Genomic DNA, 18,988 nt, shown 5'->3' on the forward strand with positions numbered 1-18,988 from the left:
CTCGGTATGCACCGAATGCTGGGCTTTGGTGCAAGTATCGGATCAGGCGAGACCTCGTATGCTGTATGTGCTGTTTATGTGTTGTTGAGGCTGTGTGGTAAAGTGCGTGCGGATTGCTGGAAGAGAAATGGTTGTGTGACTTTTGTGTGGGTTGAGTATGCAGAAAATTGAGGTTTGTGTTAGTGGGGTCTGTATCCTGATTCAGGTGCTTCTGGTTCCGTTTGAGCTGTATCCCTGTGGGTGGGGTTGTTGCTGGTTCCTTACGGGCTGTCTCACTGTGGTGGTGCTGCGCGGATCCAGCTGTATCATAGTGAGTATTGTATGGAGTGATAGGTGTGTCTGAACATTTTCTTCGGGTGTGGATCTGGGTTGGTACTATTTATTCTCTTGTTATCTAATGTGACACTGGTCGGTTGAGGCTTTGAATGGTTCAGGGCTGTATAAAAAAACAATAGGCTTGTCTCCCTCAGCTGGGCTAAGGGTGGTTCCCAAGTGCCATATGAGCCAAGACTGAGCAGCCAGCAGCACGTGTGACCTGTTCCTTTCTCTACACAGCCCCTCCTCACATTCTTGTCTACACCAGTCTTTGTGCCCCGGAAGTGCACCGTTTCTGAGCCACAACTACCGAAGACAGAGGCACGGAAGCCAAAGAGCACATACCATCCATATGCAAACTCCAGATGGAGCGCAGTCGGCAGAGGTCAGCCCAGAGCCTCGTGAGAGCTGATGGGGCATGCGCCGATGTCACTGGCTCCCGGGGGAACACAAAGGGCCCCATGAGTGCTCATGCACGTGCCATTCCAGACCAAACAAACATAGCCACATTTACCTGATTTCTTGAAGATTTTGTAGAGGAATACTTTTTTTGTAGTTTGAGAAACAGATTCAACACACATCGATTTAGGAAAATATCTTGATTACTTCCAAATGGCAACGAGTATATCTGCAGTAGCTTGTTCATATTCCACTGACAGTAGTTTACATTCATAGGGACATTTTTAATTCATTTTAATAAACTTTATTACACGCTTAACACCAAACATCAGTTTCCAAACAAGGGACCCGGATTTGAACCTGTGCTGTCTTGCTTCCAAGGCAAACATGTTGCCCCTGAGCTATCCTCCTGGTGCAGGGAGGAAACCTAAAGGACATTTTCAGCGCAATACTGGTAGGCAGTAGGAACTGAAAGTAACCAATGGGCGGCTGGTATGAATGCCTGGATGCATTGATATATTAGTGCATTTAGGTTAGTTTATAAAAAAAATAAAGCAGGTTAACCATATTCTGGTACATTCTATTTATTTGTTAACCTCAAATTCGTTATAAAGTTTCTTCATCAGGAAAGATATATATTTGCAAGCCTTTTGTGCAATATTAATATGTATTATTCTTTAATTTAGAAGCATCCGCCATTCTATTGATGTCGGAATGACAAAAACCTGACGTATGGTGCCCTGACCCGCTGGGCTCTCTTTCTGGTGAAAGGTTGGTGCGACTGTGAATCCAAGCACCGTTGCCAGTTTCTATGAGAGGGGGCAAAAGACACGTTCAACCAAATGTATAAATATCACGTGAGTATTTTTGAAAGGGATCAACCAACTGCCATGTTCAACATCAGAGCGCAAGGAAAAAGTGTATGGCTCTCATTCCGAGATTGGAGGTAAGTAACGTCCATTACTGGCATGGCGCAAATAGCGTGTCCGAGCTGGCAATAGACCGCTAAAAGTGCACTATTACGAGTTCGCGGGCATGAGCTTTGCGCCATGTCGGTAATGAAAGTAGCGGCATGCCACAAAAACGTCCAGAAAACCCCTACCGGCATGAACCGCAATGTAGCGAACACTACCGCCTTAGAACAACACGTCAATATCGGTGACCGTAAACAGCGATCACCGTTATTTACGGTCACCGTTAAAATACGGAACCGGAAACAGGGTCATTGCACAGGAACTGGAAGAAGCACTGCGGCCATATTTAAAAACACAATCCATTGCTAACCTCACCAGACAGGACCCCTGGCACACTTTTGACATACCGGAAAGATACCAATATCAACGAGGAATGCCCAAAGCGCCAAAAAAGGGAGCTGCCCACCTCCTGAAGGAGTGGTTCAGGAGCGGTTCAGCCCTAACGAACTCCAAATGCTAGTGGATACCCTCCACGAGCATGCTGACACTGTTTTCAGCAATGACATGCGGAGGGTGGCGGTGATAAAAAAAAAGACATCTGGGCTATAGTGGTGCAGAAGGTGAGCATTGTGGGCAACATCCCCCGGCACCACAAAGGATTGCAGAAAAAGGTGGGACGACCTGCGGCTGAGGGTGCTGAGCATCCTCTCTGCCAATAGATGCCAGGCCTCGGAGACTGGAGGAGGCCCAGGTTCGCCCATGAAACTGATGCCGTGGGCGGAGACATGTGCGGCCATGATAAGCCCCGAATCCATCAAAGGGGTTGGAAAAATGGAGTGCGGGGCAACGTCATCCGCTGATGGAGTGTCCAAAGTCAATACTGCCAACGCAAATGTTATGAAAGTCACTGCTAAGGTCTGGCCAAGGAGTCACGGCATGGTTGGCCACACTCCGCCCCCCTGTAAATCATGCCGAACAAAATGAGACCCAGGCTAGTGCCAGGTGCGTGGCCGTAACCTATATGACACATACCACACAAAGTGGCCCATTGCATGAGGCACACAGGGCAGTTGATGTAAACAGTGTGCATGTGAGCCAGCACAGTACCCGGCCACCATGAGTGACACAGACATATGCATGCATTTACCACCCTAGTATTGAATCATGTGCCATTCCCCACCCAAATGCTGATAACCCACAAATATCTGAATATGCTATTGTAGCCATGTACAAATTCTGGCTCTCAAATCATCACTCATGCCGTCCCTCTCTTCCACCCCCACAACAGTGAGCATGACAGCGAGGAGCAGGAGAGCAAACGGCTCAGCACCTCCAGGGACCAAGGCAGGGGCCACCGTCTCCCTGCGAGGAAGAGAACACCTGGAGGCACACCACCGGCTCCAGCAAGGCCCGTGGAGGGTGCACCACCCCCACCCCTACCCCACCCTGCACTGGCGGCAGACACATGCCCTACGCCGCGGTCAGAGGAGTCGAGTGTGGCTGGGGAGGTGGCAGCCACGGCCCCCCCTCGATGTTGCCAACAGCCCCAATTCCATCTGTGGAGTGACTGAGGAGGACACATTTGAAGTCGTCCACACCCCTGATGCCCACTCCAACCCCCAGGACTCCTATAGTGACTCGGGTGAGACCGACACACCTGAGCTATCTGGCCAAGGAGCTACACAGGGACATGCCAGTCCTGTGGCCAGTTCCCTAGAGGAAGCGCCGAAAACACATGTGAGCCTGATCCCCAGCAGGGCACAACATTAGCCATTGATGCACAATGGGCTGTACAGCTCACAGGCCTGATCACTGACTTCATGCAGGACAATCGGCAGGCCAGGGAGGAGTGGCGGGATGAACTGAGGGCACTGGGCCAGGTCATAACAGACAGCACCAACCGGCTCTGTGAGGTCCTTGGCCAGATAGCAGATGCTCTGGAGGCTGCACATCCCACACAACAGCCCCAGCATGAGGACACCCCTCAACTAGCAACTCAACCCAGACCAGCCCGCTCCGTCGGTCGCTCCATACGATGCGCCGCCAGGACATGCCTCCAACTCGCTCTGGGAGTGCACATTGAACATACTGCCATCCACATATGGGCTATGTGGACCCTATGGGACTAGTGTGGGGTTGTTGTGGTGGGAGGGGGAGGGGGGTGAGGGTGTGTTTGGGAGTTTTGGTGGGAGGGGGAGGAGGGGTGAGGGTGTGGTTGGGAGTTTTGGTGGGAGGGGGAGGGGGTGAGGGTGTGTTTGGGAGTTTTGGTAGGAGCGGGGTGAGGGTGTGTTTGGGAGTTTTGGTGGGAGGGGGAGGGGGTGAGAGTGGTGGAGGGTTTGTTTATCACGTTGAAATCTTCACTTTAAATACACTGGTTGACAGAGTGGACATTCATCATTGTGCATGTGTCATTTAATATTGCACAGTGCATAGTGTACATGTATCCCCACACCCAGTGCCCGATGTCCAGACATCCTCACACCCTCTGCTGACTGGTGTGTCAGAAATATTTTCCAATCAATGATAGCTGCACGGCACGTCCCTGCTGTGCATCGGTAACGTGATGCTGTCCTGCCACTTCTTCCTCCTCCTCTCCTTCTTCATCATCTGGTTGTGGCAGTTCCATGTCAGAGGGCAGGGGCACGTTCCGACGGTTGCACATATTGTGCAGCATTACACATGCCATGGTGATCTTGGCCACCTTCTCATGGCTGTAGATGAGTGCCTCACCTGACCGGCTGAGGCAACGAAATGGTGCCTTCAATAGGCCAAAGGTCTGCTCAATCACCACACGTGTACGGGAATGGGAATGATTGTAGTCCTCCTTGTGCCTGTTCTGTGGGTTTCGGACAGGGGTCATGAGCCATGGCTTCAAGGGATAGCCACCATCACCTGCATGAGGGGGGAATGAACGTAAGTGTTCGTACATTCATGGGGGACAACTGTACTGGTCTTACATGGCAGCAGGTGATTTCTGCCCATACGCACATGTCCCTGGGTGCATTTACCCCATTTCTGGCCCCGCTATGTGTCCTGTGCAATGGAATGATGGAGGGGGTGGCATCTTCAAGATGGTTTATGGTGTGCACTCACAGCTTGTTGCACATGCATCGTATATGCATGCAGCAGTGTTGTAGTAAAATCATTGATGTGTTGTGTTCTGTGAGATTTGGTAGTAGAGAGTGTTGGCTGTAGTCAGTAGCATATTCGTCATTCTGCACTGATCAGTACCATGGTGACTTGCAGCACTCCTATGGGTGTGCAGAACCAGTGACACGCTGTGGTATCCCTGTTAGGCTCACTTCAATGCACTCCCAGGGATGACTGTCTTGTGTGGTGAAATGCTGGAGGCAGCGACATAGTGCATATGCAGTGCATAGTGCAGGATGCCCTTATGGTGTGTGAGGGCCGCCGAAGAGTGGTGCATGTGTTGTGGGACATGGCCTGGTTACCTGTTATTCATGTAGTGTTGGGTGTCGGCCTTACTTCATCACTGTGTGATTTGGTAGTCATGTGCCGTTTCACTTGCTTTGGGGCACAGTGTTCGGTGAGGTGCACATCGTGCACTGCATCAACATTTCCACCCAGGTGGAGTATGCATCTCCCCCCCTTCCCACCCAGGTGGAGTATGCACCCCCCCCTTCCCAGACAGGTGGGGTATGCAGCCACCCAACTCACAACCCAGATGCACTGCCATGGCCCAGCCAGGCAACTCACCAAGCAGCCAGGCACGTCGTCCAGCATGTCTTTCCATATAGCGTGGTAGCGTGGAGTTCCGCAGGACCAAAGAGTCATGAGTTGATTCTGGATATCGGGCACAGCAATGTGTGATGATCTTGCTGGTGTTGCATACCATCTGCACGTTGATGGAGTGGTATTGCTTGCGGTTGCAATATGCCACCTCCATGGCATGCGGGACCACCAACTCCATGTGGGTGCAGTCGAGAGCACCTATACAATTTGGCATGCCTGCCAGTGCATGGAAGGCAACTTTTGTATCGAATATCTCCTGGGGAGTCTGTGGTAGGGATATGTAGTCCCTTGTGTGCTTGAGGAGGGCATCCAGTTTTTGGTTCAGTATCCGGGAAAATAATGGTTGTGATATCCCATGCATGTGCCCCACTGTGTGCTGGTAGGTGCCTGTGGCAAGGAAGTGGAGCACAGACACTACCTTCAGTAGAGGGGGGATGGCGGTGCGTATTTCAATGAGGCTCACTATGTCGTCATGTATCAGGTCCCCTATGGTGGTGATGGTGTCACGGTCAAGTCGGTACAAGGTGTGGATCTGCTCTGGTGTTAGGTTTAAGGGGGTGGCTCTGATGCGAGGGATTGGTGGCTGCCGGCGTGGTAACGGTGGCTGCACTGGTGAGGAATACTGGGCCTGTCTCACCCTCCTTCTCCTCCCGTGTCTCCTCTGTGGTGGGGGCTGTGGTTGTTGTTGTTGTGGTTGTTGTGGTTGTTGTTGTTGTTGTTGTTGTTATTGTTGCCTTGCAAGCAGGGCCTCCAGCTCCAGTAATGCTACTACTATTGGTATCATCTTGGTGTGGGAGGGGGTGTGGTGTGTGGGTGTGCTCCTTTTGTGCTGTGCCAGACTCCATTGACTCCACCTGTGCTGATTGTGTGCACCTGTGGCTCTTGGTAACACTGCTCAGGGTTCTTAACACCTTCTCGGAGATGCTGGTATTTACTTCATGCCGGTAAGTTACTTTTCGGACTTCAGTAGGCCGTTATTTGCATGTACGCATGGCTTGTGATCAGCTCCGGTTTACGGCATGCCGGTAATGCCTGCATGTTGTGTCGCGTGCGCGCGCCTAGACCGCTATTTACAGCATCGTAATTTACAATGCCATAAATAGTGGTCTGGTTGGTCAGAATAGCCCGTAGCGGTAAGCGATGCCAGTAATCCATTACCGGCATCGTTTTTACCTTACCTCCAACCTGGAATGACCCCCTTTGACTAACGAAGATCATTAAAATAAGTTCAACTGTGCAACATTACAGTTTGGATGCAGGTTCTAGTTTTGGGGGACGCACCACAAGTACCAAGACCCCCGAACACCACAGGACTAAGTAACTACGTGGAAACGCATGTGTATAGGCGCCATACAAACGTCCAATGAATAAAGTAAATAAATAAGAGCTACTTTGACAGCGGGAATGTGGTAAACATTCGGAAATGGGGGACCAAAGACGTAGGCATTGAAGCACCTGGAACAACTCGTGAGGCCTTTCATGAATTCCCTGGTCACTCCTAGCCACCACCATCACGCACAGACCCGCCTGCATGCAAATCCGAAACAACAGCAAGACCCTCCTCTTCAAAGAGCACCTTCTTCACATCCCATAAGATACCCCAAGCTCACGCTGCCCTGTTACTCTCCCGATGGTCACCCTTCACAGGCAACCCTCCTTTCCAGGCCCCACACACACTTTCAGCCCTGTTACATGTGCCCCACCAACAGTAAACGTTAATTATTCCCTGCCAACCTAAATAGTATTCTGGCCATACATGCTACCAATGTACAGTGCTCCATTGCTCCCTGAAGTTGAGCCCACATTCAATAAACAGCCCAAAAAATATAAATACAATACATTTAACTGAGATCTAAAAGCACATGAGGCCATGCGTGCTCAGCTATGACTGGATCAAACTCGGGCAATTAGTCCGTACAATCAAATGTGTCCATTGGTACCAATCCACCGGGAGACGATAGCTGGCCAAGGCTTGGTGTCACGCTATCTACTAGTATCAATCCACCAGGAGGCATTAGATGGTCAAGGCTTGGGTGCTACACTACTGGTATCAATCCACCGGTAGGTGAAAGATGGTCAAGGCTTGGGTGGCACACTATCTACTGGTATCAATCCACTGGGAGGCATTAGATGGTCAAGGCTTGGGTGGCACGCTAACTACCGGTATCAATCCACCAGTAGGCTATAGATGGTCAAGGCTTGGGTGGCATGCTATCTACTGGCATCAATCCACCGATAGGTGATAGATGGCCAAGGCTTGGGTGGCACACTATCTACTGGTATCAATCCACCGGGAGACGTTAGATGGTCAATGCTTGGGTGGCACACTATCTACTGGTATCAAACTACCGGTAGGCGATAGATGGTCAAGGCTTGGGTGGTATGCTATCTACTGGTATCAATCCACCGGTAGGCGATAGATGGTCAAGGCTTGGGTGGCACGCTATCTACAGGTATCAATCCACCGGGATCTCCACTGAGAGTGTGAGGAGTAAACATAGAATAGGAGTATCAGGGCAGTAGTGGTGGCGGAAGTGGTAGTAGTAATGTTGGTAATAGAGTGGTGGGAGTAGGAGGTGGTAGTTGGTAGTGGTGGAAGGCAGTAAGCCTTAGTGAGTGGTAGTCAGAGAGGCAGTAGAGAAGGAGGGTGATAGTAGTGGTAGCAGAGTGGTAGTAGTAGTGACAGGGAGTAGGAGAACAGGATTAGAGGTAGGAAAGGAGAGGCAATAGTAGTAGTGGCAGAGGATTCCCAGGAAGAAGGAGGGTGGAAAGAATAACAGGGGAGGACTCAGGGAGTGGTAGTTGGAGGTAAGATTGATAGTAGGAGAAGGAGAAAGAAGGGAGGTTAGAAGAGAGGTGAGAACAAAGGATGGAGGTGGAAAGGCAGAGTGAGCGATTCAAGGCTTGAATGGCACGCTATCTACCGGTATCAATCCACCGGTAGGCGATAGATGGTCAAGGCTTGGGTGGCACGCTATCTACTGGTATCAATCCACTGGTAGGCGATAGATGTCATGGCTTGGGTGGCACGCTATCTACTGGTATCAATCCACCGATAGGCGATAGATGGTCAAAGCTTGGGTGGCATGCTATCTACTGGTATCAATCCACCGGTAGGCGATAGATGGCCAAGGCTTGGGTGGCACACTATCTTCCGTATCAAAATACAACATGCTTTTTAGTGGGTGCGGAGAACAGGATGGGGGCACATTACATTGACCCTGCCAAACCTCTGATCCAGAGAACCCACAGATTTCTCCAGTTTCCCACACCCTTAGATCATTTTCCCAAATGTAAAAGGAAAGGTTTCTACAACATCAGAAAGGGCAATTTGCAGCTGGCCTGGGCCAGACGCGCTGAGTCTCATGAAGCCCATTACAAAGTTATGGGATAATGGCAAACGTTGGCATTGAACTGCACAGTCAAAGTGAGACCATGTGTTTGAGGCTTCGCCAGTGTTTCTTAGATGGTATTGCCATACGTGCCAAGCTCCCATTGATGGGATGGGATGGTGTCCTCGCTGCTGCGGGCCTACAAGTGACGGAGTAGGAATGCTGCCAGGAGGACAGCCAGGGAACTGGTGCAGGAGGTCTGGCTTGATGTAACGCCTTGCTGGTTGCTCTTCTCCTCCCGGAGCGTGGTGCTAGAAATGGGAGGCGTGGTCTGGGTGGGGATGCTGGAGAACTTGACTGTGCTGAATTCCATTCCTGGCAAATGCTTCTGTATCCAGCTGGTGTAGGCAGCCACCCTGGTGTACACCCCAGGACGGTTGGGAAGGGCGCACTCTTCTCCCCAGCTGACGATGCCAGCGAGAATCCAGACACCATCCACTTCGCACACTAGAGGTCCACCAGAGTCTCCCTGAGGGTGTAAAATCACATTTTAGAATGTGTAGCTCTCATTCTGTGTAAGCACAGATTGCACTGCTCCTCAATAGCAACTTTCTGGCCTCTTGTCGCCTCCATGCTGGGCCTTCAATTCATGGCCCTCTTGATGTTTTGGACTGCAACTCTCATGGCAATTCGCCACTCACTGTACTGGCTAGGGCTGGTGAGAGTGGCCATCCAAAGCATCTGGAAGGCCATGAATGAAGCTGACTCCCAACTACTCCAGCTGTAGAAAATCTGATATCTGCTGTCACAAAAATCTTCAGAATCAGAACATAGGCAAAATAGTCTTCATTTCAAGCTTTCCAAGCACTTTAAAATAACCAAAGGCAGATTGCAGAATAAACCAACAGGAATTCGTCCCGTTATTGTACAAACTAAAACAATGGGAACATGGGGTGGCCTTGGGGTTGCCCGTCCCTTGAATTCAAGAGCAAAAGACTGCACAAAGTCTTCTGTTACATTTAAAACAGGTCCATCATTCTATCATTCTGAGTGATTTCAATAGTCCAAGCCCTTGTTCAAAATACTAGCTGTGTGATTTCTGAGGTCTCACCCCACGACTCACCAAAGTATCACAAAGTCTGCACCAGGCAGCTCAATGTAGCACATTACTGGCTTCCCAATCATGTCCACTGGGCCCCTGGTGTTTGAGGTCCAGTAAAGTACACAGAGGATTGTGCCCCCATCCTCCCTCTTGAATCCATTTCTTTTTTCTCTCTCACTCTCTCCGTCTCTCCTTCTCACTCACTCTGGGACCAGGCCCCTTCCCAGTCCCTCTTTAAAGTGTCTTATGGCAGCGGCGCCGCAATGGGGCACAACCGCAGCAGGAAACTGTGGTACCGCCCAAGGAAAGGAGCCAGAGCCACGCAGCAGCGGTCAACGCCATGCCGCAGGGCGGCATAAGCATCACACCGGACTGCCTAAGGATGCGGGCCGGGAAATGAGAATCAAGGGATACAGCGGGCGTAATAACACCAGCTGCCGCAGTCCAGGACCTCACAGAGCACATAAGCCCACCAGGCAGGGTGATGTTATTAAACAAAGACCCCACTGTGGGCTACACAGGGAAAATTAGCCCCACCAAACCTTCATGGACCTGTATTAGGAAAAGGCAGCAGGGAGGCCTGCAGGCATTCATGACCCCTGGAAGCCATTGGAGGCTCCAGGTCAAGAATGCTGCAAGAAGGGGGGCAGGGCTTACTAGCATTTCCCAGCCCTTCCCCAGTCACACCCCCTGGAGACAGGTAGGTAATTCGCTAAGGTAAGTTGAGCAACACAAGGTGGGTGTGGGGTATTTAGGGAGATGTGTGGGGAAGGTTGAGTGTGGGTTAGGTGGTTGAGGACAGGAGTTGGTGGAGGATGTCCAGGAGACCAGAGTAGGTGAGAGCGACCAGAGTGTGGAAGCTATTGGAGAGAGAGGGTCTGTGGAGTATTTGTGAGTGCGTGGAGAGTGTGAAGAGTAGAGGTAGAGTAGGAGTAGCAGGGCGGTAGCGGTGCCTGAGGTGGTAGTAGTTGTGTTGGTAATAGAGTGGTGGGTGTAGGAGGTGGTAGTTGGTAGTAGCAGACGGTAGTAAGCCTTACTGAGTGGTAGTCAGAGTAGAGAGGGAGTAGAGGAGGTGGGAGATAGTAGTGGTTGCAGAGTGGTTGTAGTAGCAACAGAGAGTAGCAGGAGAGGCAATAGCAGTACTGGCAGAGGAAGCCAGGAAGAAGGAGAAAGGAAAGAATAACAGAGGAGATCTCAGGGAGTGATAGTTGGAGGTAAGATTGATAGGAGCAGGAGTAAGAAGAGAGGTCAGAATAGAGGTGAGAACAAAGGGTGGAGGTGGAAAGGCAGAGTGAGAGAACCTCTCAGGAAACTAGGGTAGGGAAGAGTCAGGCAATAAAGTGTATCGAAGGAGTGCAAGTAAAACCGGGCGAAAGAAGGCACCATCCCTAACTTCCTAGAGTACTAAGAAGGTTAGGTCAGGAAAAGAGGAGAAAGTCCCTAGGGTGTTAGTTATCCAACATGTTAGGGAAAACACCTTCAGGCTTAGTGAGAAACATCAGATCGATAGGGGTCACCGTTGGCGAGATACTAACATTGACATTAGGGATGCCTGGGCTAGGGAGGGGGGAAAACCCCCAGCGATAAAAGTGCCAGTAATTCCGTTACTGCCCCAAAACAACTTGTTTACTGCACCGCCAACAAGTAATGAGGCCCTTTGACTTTAGGCTGCACACCTGCTGAGGCTTACTTATGCTGTATATGGAAACTGCACATTACACTGAATGTTGCAGCTAACTGCAATGGTCCCAGGAAGCAGAGGCATTGCTGAGCGGGGCGGTGAGGGGGCTAAAGCCACGGGTCTTATGGTTGTAGCGCCGGATAGAAGCTTAGGGACTACAACCAAAAGGCTATAGCTAGCCCCGAATCCCGCTAGTCCCTACATTAGCTTAGTCCCTGATCTTTTCCAGACCTAGCAACACCCCTGCCAGTAAGGACGACCCTAGCAGCAAAATCCCAAGCCCGCATCATGCCTGTAAAGATTTTTAAATAACCACTGTTGGAACTTGTGTCACCATGGTTCTTTGTGGTGGGCCGCCCCATCAAAACTCCCTCATCTTTAGTGTAGCAGCACTGGGCCTCATTACGAATGTGACGGTAAGGCAACAATGACGCCGGTAGTGCTACCGGCACCGTTGTTACCATACCGCCACATTACGAATTCTGCTTGCGGGTGCCTCTCTGCACGCCCGGTCAGACCAGGCATGCAGAGCGGCACCCGCAAGCAGAACTTGTGATTGCACTGGCACCGTTATGAACGGTGCCAGTGCAGCCATGCTCCGCACCGCCATTCTGCTCTATGGGGCAGAATGGGGATCGGGAGCCCGGCCATACCGGCACCTGCGAATGGGCAATTACCGGCCCATTCATCTCGTAATGGGCCGGTAATGGCCCATTCGCGGGTGCCGGCAGTGAGTTTGGCAGTAGCCGTGCCCTTATTAATGGTATGGCTACCGCCAAACTCATAATGAGGCCCATTGTCTTGTAACCTCTTCCATCTTCTGTGCCTGCCTTGGGCCAACTCAATACATTGGAACCTTCCAACACTGGCAAGCTGGTCTCACGTCTCGCCTGTGCCCTTTATGACAGGGTCAGCTGTCTGACCCTATCAGGAGAGTAAGAGGATCGCTCGTAGCCAGGGTGTGAGACCTACCAGGGTGGAATCCAGAGACATACCTACAACAGACCCCATAGGGGGAAGATGGCAGTTGGGAGGGCCCATGCTCCTGTTCCCTCCCTAATTGCCTCTATGTGCTCAGGCAGCACCACTTTTAATCACCCCATGCCTCTGTATTAAGCTGCTGGCAGTCCCTCCTCATTTGAAGCAACTTCATCGAACAGCATTCAGTACAGATTGCCCAGAACAAGGCAGTCCACCAGATCCTCTATACAGCGGTGGGACAGCTCCCTGACATGAACTCCAACAGGACTCAACCACCTACCTATAGTCTAGCTGCAGAGTAGTCCCAGCCATGCCCTGGAACATTATTCAACACGGGCCACCATTGATCCGTCTCGCGGACCTGTGAGGCAGAAAGGAACGCGCATGGACGCCTTTTTTGTGTTCTATCTGTAACACTACCCGGGTGAGGATAAGCAGGCAGGATTGGCCCAACTAGGGATAGTCCAACGGGAAGAGAAGGGGAAGGATACAACTGGGCACAGAAAACAGGAAGGTGTGGGTTGTTCGGAGAGGTCAGAGGAGGAAGAGAAGGTGCCAGATCGAGAGACCACAAGGAAGAAGGATGGTGAACAGGAGTGTGGAGGTGGCTTTCAGAAAAGGTGGGGCATGGGCTGGTGAGAGAAACGGGTACTGTGTTGCAAGTGTTCATGTAAGGTGTGTGAGCGAGAGTGGTAGTGCAAAAAAGGGAGTGAGTTGAAGATGAATGAGGGAGTGAAAGGAGGGTGACTGAGTAAAAAATGGGGTGCAGTAGTAGTTGTGGTATGGACAGAGAAGTAGTAGAGGTGTAGAGGCAGGAGAAGAGTAGAGGCGGGAGTAGTAGTAGTGTAAAGCTGTGAGTAGCAGAGGACAGGAGGTGCAAGTAGTGGTCTGGAGGCGGAAGGAGGTGTAGTGTGAGGAGGGAAGAGTAGTAACGGTGTAGGAGGGGACCATATTAGAAAGTAAGATCCGATGGGGAAGGTAGACTGTGGAGAAACTGAGCCATTGGAGGGATAGAGGAGGAAGATGCAGGGAGAGTGGAAAGAAGGTGGGGAGAATTGGAGATAAAAGAGTAGGCGGAGGAAGGGAGAGTAACAGAGAGGTATAGGCAGAGGAACTTCAGATTGCGAAAGGAAGGAGACAGAGTGGGGGTCTTGAGTATCTGGAAGGCTCCTCAAGACCCCTAGAACTAATCCAGGAGTAGAGTATATCACACCTAGAAAGTCCCTGAGGGAGTCAAATAGACAGGGCATTTTCCCTTAATCCATCACAACAGGACAGGCATACCCTAGAGAGTAGGGAGTAAAAGTCAGTAGACACTAACCTCGAGATATAGATGCATGGTTTAGGAAGGGATTTTCTGGAGAGAGATAGAAAGAGAGAGGGGGGAGAGAGAGAGAGAGGGAGGGGGGAAGAGAGAGAGAGAGAGAGAGAGAGAGAGAGAGAGAGAGACCCAGCCTTAGATCCTGCTTCCCAATAATCAATAAAACTGTGAACTATGCTTGGGAATTGGTTTGTCATTTTAGGCCATCTGTGACATCTTGTCCTAGTAGCATCCCCTCCCTCCGTGGATGTCCCTTTCCAATTCTCTTGGTAAATATTTCTCTCCATACTGTGGCTCCCATTGAATGGCAAATTTGTAATTCTGCCACCTACCTCACCTCCTTGGACACAACTGTCTCTGCTCTCCTGATCGACCTCTCTCTGATCTTTATCACCCCTTTGGGCACAGATATCTCCACTCTCTAGAGCTCTCTCTGTCTCCTTAACTCACCTGGGAACACTGTCACTACTCCACACATTCCTGGGGTACTCCTGCACTTCCTCCTCCAAATATTTGGATGACTCTTGCACCCACTCTACCAAATCTCAGGGTGACCCTTGCAGCCCCTCTTCAAAAGGTCAGAGAGACTCCTGACCTTCTTTTTCCAAATAGCTGGGTGACTGCTGTACAAACCTCTTCAAAATCTCATGGTCACTCCTGCACCCTTTATTCATAATTCTGAGTTGGCTCCTCCGCTCCTCTTCCAATTCTCGGGCTGACCTTTGCACTCCCTTTCAAAATCTCGAGGGGATTGCAGTACCCCTTTTTCCAAATGTCAGGGTGACTCCTTCATCCCCTCTTTAAAATCTCCGGATGAATTTTGCACCCCATGTTTAAAATCTCAGGGTGACTGCTGCACTCCCTTTTCCAAATCTAAGGGGGGGCTCCTATACCTCTCTTTCAAAATCATGGTGTCACTCTGTCACGCTTGACTTCAAACCTCTAAGTGACCCCTGCTCCATGTTCTCCAAAACTCTGGGTTTTTAAGAAAGTGGTACAGGGGTGACCCAAAGTGACCCTGCTCTCCAAAGCTCTGGCTAGCGCCTGCTCCTTCAAGCCTCTATGTGATCCCTGAACCCCCTCTTCTAAATCTCCTCCTCACGCTCCCCCAGTCTCATCTTTGATTGGCCGTTAACAACAGTGCCGGCGCTTCTGAGTCACCACTCCCATAGAATTTTATGGGACTCTGTGGGAATGGGGACTTACATTTTAACGGCGCCTGACTTTCCGGGCCGCCGGACTTGTAATCTCCCGGTGGCACCGGGAAGTCAGGCGCCGGTAACATTTTACGAGTCCGTTGGCAACCCGAAAGTAGCACCGGCATGTTTACCGCCGGACTCGTAATGAGGCCCAATGTTCTGTTTTAAAATTGACTTCAGTCATACAACAATTTAGTTCAACATACAAGGGAACCAAAGCGGAAATAAACGCTGGATGCTGAAATCATTAAAATAATCAGAACATCGAATTCATCGTAAATCATTACAAGAGGGTTACATAACTGTCTGTTTTCAAAGAGGGTCCTATGGTTTCTAATCAGTGGTCCTGCGACCCCTTGAAGCCCATGAAGGGAAGACTTTACACTTGTTCAAGATGGCCTGTTCGTAATTGTGTAATGACGTGCCACCCCTGTGTTGCTTGTGACTGTCCATTGTATAGTGCCTGGTTATGATTGAGCAGTTCCAGCCTAAGCTAGAGCAGTTCCAGCCTAAGCTAGAGCACTTCCTGTCCGTTCCAATGCTTTTCCGGAAGTGGATCTGCAGTGCCCCTCAGTGGTCGTTAAACCCCTGTCCTGGGCTCCCTAATGTCTATGTATAGCGGCTTATTACCTGCAGATGTCTGTTCAGGACTACGCGGTGTCGATAATGGCTGCCCAGTGACTGTCATGGGGATATGTGTGCCCTTTCATACCTGGGTATCCCTGCCAATGGCTGTCTAATGTTTCTCTTTCTCAGTATAGGACATTCACTGCCATTGTAATGGCCGTCATTGGCTATGTAGTGCGTGTCACTGAGTGGGTGCAGGTCCATCTCTCCTTGGTGCATGCCCATACATGCACAGGCATTGCTGGTAGTAGTGATATGTACATAATGGGTTAAGCTCTCCATCTGCTTGACTGCTTCCCTCAGATCACTGACCTACTGACTTTTTCTCACCCACTTTTATATTAATGAAGCGTGGGACTCTTTGTAATCTCTCGTGGGATTGGCTGTTTCCTTAAGCGATCTGGTTTGTGCACTCGGATTGGTCAATTCTGGTAGGTTTCACACATTGATGCATTACACAATTATTTCAGGTTTTCTGTTTGTATAATCTCATGTCCTTTCCTAAGGGACCTGTTAGCAGCAGGCAAAACTATAAAGGTGTCCGACACTGTCAGTACCGTCATGGTTTTGGGGTAACATTGGGGGTCATTACAAGTTTGCCGGTCTAGGAACTACAGTACCGGTAAGCTTGCCGGTACTGTAGTTTCCGGACTGGCAAACTACGCGTTCTGCTTGCGGGTACCATTACGGCTGCCAGGCCTGACCTGGCGGCCGTACTGACACCCGCAAGCAGAGCATGTCGGATGCACCGGCACCATTCTGAATGGTGCCGGTGCATCTGACGTCCCCATTCCCATTGAGCCATATGGGGCTCAATGAGAATGGGGAGCATTCCGTTCTGGCGCCTGCGAATGGGCAATTACTGGGTCCGGCAGGGCCGTAATGACCCAGTAATTGCCCATTCTTGGGTGCCGGAAAAAATTGCAAGTTAGTCGGCAGCCTGCCAGTTTTACCGGCAACGATACTACCAAACTTGTAATGAGGCCCATTGTGTTTTGCAGTTCAGCAGCGTTCGGCAGTCAACTGAAGTCCACAGGGGAAGGTAGGGGTCCTTTCCACCCCTCACAAGGTAGGCAACATCTTGTTTGCCATGCCTTTCCCCTATCCCCGTACACGATCATGCTGGTAGGTGAACGAACTTGGTCCATGGATTGGCTTTGGTGCCTGTTGGCTGCAGCACCATGGCCTTTTGGGAAATGTAGTCTTTATTGAAAGATTTGTATTTCAGCTTTCTCAAAGACGTTAGGTAGGATGTGAGGTTATTATATACATGAGGGTGTGAAGATACGAGCAAACCGCACTAGAATCACTTCTGAGTATCGGCCTGGCCACATCCATCCCATAGAGCTCTGCTCCCTCACACCAGCAAATTGGCATTTGCTCCAATTCACCACTCTGCCCCAACCTTTTGCGGGTGCACTGCTGCTCAGCTGCGAGTTTGCATACGTAGCTTCACTTCTGTGAATTCGTGCACTCACAGAATGTGGGTGTTTTCTCCACCCTCCTGTACAATGCATACATTTTCTATGAACTGGATACAAGAATGGTGCCTTTTTTGAGGCAATATTACCACACAGAATCTGCGGGGTACACTCCTGCAACCCCACATTTTTTTAAATGGAGCGGGGGACACCCCTGCACCACTTGCTCCCATTTACCCAATACATTATCCCCCTACATAATGTTGCTTATGCCGTTTCCTGGAGACTATATGTGTGGCGACATTATTTATGGGGAAAATATTATCTGATACCGGCCATTGCATGTAGCCGCCACATTCAGTGTGGGGTGTAGTCTTCTAGGGCAGCATAACTAAGCCTCATCAGGGGGTCCAGCCTAAAGTCAAAAGGCCTCAGTACTAGTTTGGCTGTGCCGTAAAAAAGTGACAGTCATTTGATGGCCTCCACTTTTTTGGGCAGTAACGGAATTACTGCCACGTTTACTGCACCGCTGAGTTCTGACTTCGGCGTTAAAGTTGAGGAGTCACCTTCAGCAAACTGCTGGAGGTGAACCCTCCACTTTGCCACCAACGATTGGCGCATTCACCGCACAGTATTACCGCCAGCAGTAAATCTGCCAGAAATGCCCGCGGAGCCGTATAGATGCCACATCAGGGATTTGCACCGTCGTACCAGCACTCGTAATCCCAGGGTAAGGCCACAGGACCGAGTGGCAGACTTGGTGCCCACATTTGGGGGTCCGGTAAATCAGGGGATTCACAGCCAAACCCATTACGAGGAGCCAGAGCATTCCGTTAGCAGGTAAAGCGCTGGTGTGAGCCCCCATTCAATGTGGTTTCTTTGAGTTTTGCAACTTCCGTTGCAAAGGTTTTGCAAATTGGAGTGGGCTCAAACATTGTAAGTGTATCAAACACATACGCCCGGGTGATTAGAGGTATTATAGTTCATAATCTGGTGGGAAGTCAAAGTCCTTCGAACGCTAGCAGCTACTTCTGGCTCCTTGTGCACTTGACACATTGATTAAAGATCTGGTCCATTGTGCCATCGACAGCACAAATGAAACACAACAAACACTTTGGCCCTTTTCAGGGCCCAAAACAGTAGGTGTCAACATCCAAATGTCCAATGAGACATGCCTCTGGTTTCTCTCCATTTTCTCTAGCAAAGGCTCAGAGCAACATCCTATTCTAATTGCACACTACTTTACATAAATGGGTTTCCATGCAAAGAGGGATTTCCCTGCAAAACTGTTTAACAATCACAGACAGCAAGCGTCCGATTTGGGATTTTAAGTGATACAATTCCAAAATGTCCAAGCTGAGCCATTTGGGCTGCAATGGAATGGGTGAAGTGGTAAGTGTACGCATAGATTATACATTATAGGCCTCATTACGAGGAAATTGCCAGTCCGGATACCACGGTACCAGTAAGTTTACCAGTACTGTTGTTACTGGACTGGCAAACTCCGAGTTGAGCTCTCAGGTGCCTTTCATTCCGGCAGATTTTCTTGCCGGAATGAGGCCCAATGTCCAAAATTGGGCTGGTTATATACGACCCTCTTTGGTAAACTGACCCATAACTACGAGTCAATGAGTCCATAGCAACGCACATCGCACTTTATAGAATGTAGTTAAACATAAGGAACAGTCTAGAGGTCTAAATGAGATGTATTAATGGGAAATGTCCAAGACTAAAAGATTTTAAAGATTTTGACTCAACATGGTCTCTTCAGTTGTTTGTAATGATTATATGAACTTTGAAGATGTGCTTTACAGTAGTATTTGTACATCGTTTTATGACTTGATTGTAAATAAATTCTGAAAAGTTCCTGATGGAATGAAAGCCCAATAAATAAATAAACTATAATGAAGTGAATAAATAAATATATAGTGTAATGAAAAGTG

The 18,988-nt window shown here is 49.9% G+C and overlaps 1 protein-coding gene across 1 annotated transcript in view; it reads right to left on the reverse strand.

Annotated features, from left to right (window-relative positions):
* Positions 1–995: 995 nt before the first annotated feature.
* LOC138580920 (serine protease 27-like) overlaps positions 996–18,988 on the reverse strand; it is a 230,059-nt gene continuing 212,066 nt past the window's right edge. The window contains exon 5 of the mRNA XM_069651852.1: positions 996–9,242. Within this exon, the coding sequence (XP_069507953.1) occupies positions 8,913–9,242 (330 nt within the window). The 3' untranslated portion in view covers positions 996–8,912. The remainder of the gene's footprint in view (positions 9,243–18,988) is intronic.

The sequence above is a fragment of the Ambystoma mexicanum genome, chromosome 3p (assembly GCF_040938575.1).
Source record: "Ambystoma mexicanum isolate Mex_15411 chromosome 3p, UKY_AmexF1_1, whole genome shotgun sequence".
NCBI lineage: Eukaryota > Metazoa > Chordata > Amphibia > Caudata > Ambystomatidae > Ambystoma > Ambystoma mexicanum.